Consider the following 5158-nt stretch of genomic DNA (forward strand, 5'->3'; position numbering starts at 1 on the left):
CTGTCGAGGCATACTTCGACTGCTACTGCCTCCAAGTCTGTAACGAGCGGAAAATGTTTTGCAGGTATGCACTGTGGAAGGACTACAGCCACACCACCAGATGCACGTGCGCTGTCTGTGCGGTCCTTCCTGAAAATATTATGTCGGCGGAAAGGGTTTAGGTTTTCTTCGTGTAGGTATGTCTCTTGTAGGCAGAAACAGACGGCTGTGTACTTTTCAAAAAGATCGTGCACATCATCAATGTTGCTGTAGAGGCCTCGACAGTTCCACTGAAGGAATACCTGTCCCATAATCAGAATGGAAATTGGAAAGAGCAGAGGGACTCTGTACATTGTGTGTTAAGGGGGTATGACCCTTGGCGGGGGAAGCCTCTGTTTCTCCTTCGACTTGCCTCTACCGCGACCTCCCTGCTTTTCTCTTTGCTCCTTCCCTTGAGAAGGAGCTCTCTGGTCTAGAGTACTTGGAAGACTTGACGACGATTTCTGCGACATGCAGTCATCGTCGTCAAGCTCCATTGAGTGTGTGGCAGTCTGGGATGAGCTCCCAGTGAGCCCATCCCAAACTGAAAACGCACCATCAACCTCCGTAGAGATAGTGGCGGGAGCCGGCGGAGACGAACTCTCCGCAGACTTTTCTTGTGTTTGGGGAGTGTGGAGTGGAGGCCCACAAGTTTGGGTCCCCACGGATACTCTGAGCGATGCCACTCCCCGGCGCACCGCTTCAGAGAAAGATCCTTTTTTCTGAAACTCCAGTTGCGTTTTCGCTGCTTTGTAGGTGAGCTGCTGTACAGTCTTAATTTTCAAGATTTCTTTTTCATCGCTAAAACGTGGGCAGCTTCTTGAATAGGATGGGTGGTTGCCTTCGCAGTTGACACAACGGAAAGTGTTCTTACATGACTCTGGAGTATGGTCATTGCCGTCACCTGCGCACTTGGGGCATATCAGGCGTCCACGGCACACTTGGGAATGGTGGCCAAATCTCTGGCACTTGAAACATCGACGTGGGTTGGGTATGTAAGGTCGGACGTGACAGTTTACATACCCAGCCTTTATTTCTGTGGGGAGTGTGTGCAACTGGAAAGATAATATGACGTGCCTGGTAGGTATTTCCTTGTTGTCCCTGCGGATGGATATTCGTTTGGCACTGATCACCCCTTGGTCTTTTAAACCCTCCTCGATCTCTGTCTCGGAGCACTGCAGTAGCTCCTCACAAGAGATAACACCTCTGACTGTGTTGAGCGTGCGGTGCGCAGTCACTAAGACTGGAATATCACCAATTTGCTTTAGCGACAACAGTGCTGAGCTCTGTTGCCGGTTCTGTACCTCAATGTGGATGTCACCAGTTCTCAATTTTTTTGCATTGTATGCTTTACCAATGACTTGTTCAAGAGTTTTAGCAACGAGGAACGGAGATATACTAGCTAGTGCTTTTGACTGATCCTCAGCCTGAAGGATGAGAATCTTCGGGAACCATGGTTCTGCAGTGGAGTTGAAGAACTGCAACGTTTGAACTTCGGTGCGGTGCCTTTTGTGGCGCCGATCAGGGTTTTTCGAGTGAGTGCTATCCATAAAGTGGAGGAAGTGATTCGGTGCAGAAGTGTGTCACCCACCATGGAGCCCAACGAGGGAACGTGTCCCACACGTTAACACTGCCTCTGCACTATACCCGAGTGCAGTTTTCTAAAGGAAGAAGTACTGCCCAAGGTTGACCCTTGCCGCCAAAGAAGGTGAAAAAGGAAAGAGAGGGGTTGAAGAAGTAGAGAAAGAGAAAGCAATGAAAAGGGAGGTGGCGACTAGCTGAATAGTCCTGGCCGGGCCTTCCAGGATCACCCGTCTATGGGAAGCAGGGGCCAAAGCGGTGTGTTGCTTTCCCGGAGGGGCCCCGAAGGGTCCTAAACAACCTCCGGGTCCACTCAACCGCCAGGATCCCCTTTTCCCCAGACACGGGAAAGCCACGCACAGCTATACGTGGGGGTTTCCCTCCTGCGGCGACCCAACCGTGAGTGCAGGAGGGGGCTACTGCGGCTACTGCCGGGCGATGGGGGCGCCAAGTTCCCGACGCCGGGGAGTCGATCTGAGCGAGGGTCAGTGTTGTCTTTGTACCGTGTCTAGCACAGTATCAGTCCAGGGGGCTTAATCGCTTCACCGTCGTTACGGTCGTTACAAGCTAACGAGTGGCGGAAGATTCAAAAAGGTGGGCACGTGACACATTGCGCGTGACGTGTACCAAGGCCTTCACGTATCGCGCGAAGAGCGCCGTGCACGTGTTTTATCACGTGCCCACCTTTTTAAATTTCCCGCCACTCGTTAGCTTGTAACGACCGTAATGACGATGAAGCGATTAAGCCCCCAGGTCTCTTTGTCGAGCATTGTTGTGTTAGTGAGTTTCGAAGCCCGTAGTAAAATTCATTTCTGGTCGTTTGCAAATGAATGCTTGTTGTTCGTTTTCACGAACTCGTGCCGGCTTCTCCCTCCTCTACGGGTGCCCACGCTAGTGTTTCCCCCTTCTGATTCTGTGCTCCGTCATCCCGGAAACGGGAGACGTCGCAATTGGTGGCAGCGGTGGGATTCGCTCTCGTGAGAGTCCGTAGACTGTGACGTTCGAGACCTGATTCGCCCTCGAACGCAGGGGGAAGCCTTCACTGGTAGCTGCTATGGCCACTCAGACAAACGCCATGGCAAACGTTATAGGGGCGAGTGTCATGGCATTGGGGGGTATGGTGCCCTCGTTCACAGGGGATGGTAGCGGAATCGCGATAACTGACTTCCTGAGCGCACTAGAGCAAATCGGAACCATGGGTGCTTGGACTGACGAACAGCTAATCGGAGTTGCACGGTGCAAGATGGTAGGGACGGCCTACAGTTTCGCTTGGCACGAGGAGAGCACGCAGAAGGTTAAGAAGTTCGCGGAATTCAAAAAGCCAGCGGTTGCGCGTTTCGACACCGAACCGCACCATGTAGAGCTTGATATATTTCATGGCGATAGGCAGAACAGCAATGAGGACGTACGCGCCTTCGCAACGCGAGTGAGAAAGTTAGGCAACGACGCCCTTAGTGCGTACGGGGGAGAAACTTGCGGGGAACAAGAGCTTGCTAAGGAACTTTTGAAAAAGCAGCTACGAACGCAATTCCTGGACGGCCTGCGTGACCCGGTCCGACGTTTCGTGTTATCGCACGACCCGAAGACATTCGAAGACGCGATAGACGTGGCCACGAGGGAAGAAAGAAACGACCGTCTTGTAAATGACCAGGTGGCGGTACGCACGGTAGACGTTGAGGACAAGGAGAAAGCCGATATGCGGAAACGACTGCAACGCTTGGAAGAATTGCTGGCTAGGACGTTGACGTTAGCAGAACAGCGTGAGGAACGCGACCGCGCTAGGGTTGCGGGGCGGAGACGAGAGTCCCAAGCAAATTGTTTTAGCTGCGGACAGCGAGGCCACTTTGCGCGAAATTGTCCGTCCTGCGGGAACGGAGGAACCGATAATAGTCGAGGGCGTACGGACCCTGTAGGCGAACGACAGGGACGCGGAAACAGCGGAGGCCAGACGGATCAGGGAAACTAATGGTGCCCCTCGTCGGCGACCAAGACGAGGGGACAGTAGATATGCTGATTGTCCGTTTGTGTAAAGAGACGTGCCCCATAATAGAGGGGAAGATAGGAACCGCGACAGCTCAGTTCCTAGTTGATACGGGTGCGAAGGTAAGCCTCGTCAAAGAAGGTGTGTTGGATAGCATAAACCCGGAGTGGCGAGCCGTGTATAGAAGAGAGCCCAAGTGTGCGCGATTGGTAGGAATAACTGGTGCCCCACTTGAGCACTGCAGGTGTTTTCACATTCCCGTCACGCTAGGGTCGGCTACATTTGAACACCCGTGCTACGTCTGCAGCAATGAAGCGTCCTTTCCGACAGCTGGTATAATCGGGCAAGATCTGCTGAGAGCAAACGAGATTGACCTTATCATTAGCAGAGGGGTTGTACTCGTTGGCGGCGAGGAGGTTCCCGTCGTGAATTGGGAAACGATACCCGACCAGGTCCCCCCGTCGGGGAGGGTAAAAAGTGAATTTTGTAACCACGAGGGTGTGCCCGTCATGTTAATAGAGGACTACCAGCTGCCGCCGCTTACCGAAAACCTGTGTTTTGGGATTGTACCATCTAGCGTGCCGCCGGGGAGGTTGGGAATTATCGAAGCTGCAAACCTTAAAACAGATGGATTGACCGCTGTTGTCACCCTGAGCACAGGCAGGTGCCGGTGAGAATCGCGAATATGACGAACCAGACGTTGACGGTATCGAAAAACAAAATCGTTGGCTGGCTGGCTCAGGCAGAGGTAGCAGGGCCATTAAACGACGAAATCGCGGAGGTTCGGGTAACGGATGCGCCCGATATCGAAAGATTGTTTGATTTAGGCCATGTCGGTCCCGAAGAACGTGGACGCATAGTTGCACTAATTTCGCAGTACCCGGACGCCTTCGCGCTTACCAACTTAGACTTAGGTCACTGCGGGATCATAAAGCACCGGATTCCTACGCAGAACGCCGCTCCGGTCTACCGACGCGCATACCGCATACCTTACTCGAAAAGGGACGAGATGCAGCGACAGGTTGACGGGCTACTAGATAAGGGAATAATCGAACATTCAACGTCGCCGTGGGGAGCACCGGCTTTACTAGTAGAAAAGCCTGACGGTTCATTCCGCTTTGTCGTCGATTACCGTGACCTCAATAAAGTCTGTCACGCGTAGACCCGTATCCTCTCCCCAATATTCAAGAAACACTGTCGTTGTTGGGGGGAGCATGGTATTTATCGGTGGTTGACATGGCGTCAGGCTACTGGCAGATAGAATTAGACGACCACGACAAAGAAAAAACTGCGTTTAATACCCCTTCTGGGCATTACCAGTGGACGAGGATGCCCATGGGGCTGGCCAACAGCGCTGCCGTCTGGCAACGAACAGCAGATGTGGTGTTAGCGGGCTTACTGGGCAAACTCTGCCATGTCTACCTCGACGATATCATCATCTTCAGTGATAGTTTCGAGGACCATCTGAGACATATAGAGAACGTGCTTGTCCGCCTAAAAGAGGCTGGCTTAAAATTAAAACCGTCAAAATGCCAGTTCCTGAGGCCTGAGGTTAAGTACTTGGGCCATGTAATTTCC

The 5158-nt window shown here is 52.6% G+C and overlaps 1 protein-coding gene across 1 annotated transcript; it reads left to right on the forward strand.

The window, feature by feature from the left end:
- The first annotated feature begins 2794 nt into the window (after positions 1–2794).
- LOC135376787 (uncharacterized) lies at positions 2795–3565 on the forward strand. Its single transcript, XM_064609264.1, has one exon. The coding sequence runs from the start codon at positions 2795–2797 to the stop codon at positions 3563–3565; it is 771 nt and encodes a 256-aa protein (XP_064465334.1).
- The last annotated feature ends 1593 nt before the right edge of the window (positions 3566–5158 follow it).

Source organism: Ornithodoros turicata, unplaced genomic scaffold (assembly GCF_037126465.1).
Source record: "Ornithodoros turicata isolate Travis unplaced genomic scaffold, ASM3712646v1 ctg00001300.1, whole genome shotgun sequence".
Classification (NCBI taxonomy): domain Eukaryota; kingdom Metazoa; phylum Arthropoda; class Arachnida; order Ixodida; family Argasidae; genus Ornithodoros; species Ornithodoros turicata.

Excerpts from the sequence above, each read along its gene's own strand:
- LOC135376787 (XM_064609264.1), top strand. The coding sequence starts at position 2,795 with ATGGGTGCTTGGACTGACGAACAGCTAATCGGAGTTGCACGGTGCAAG.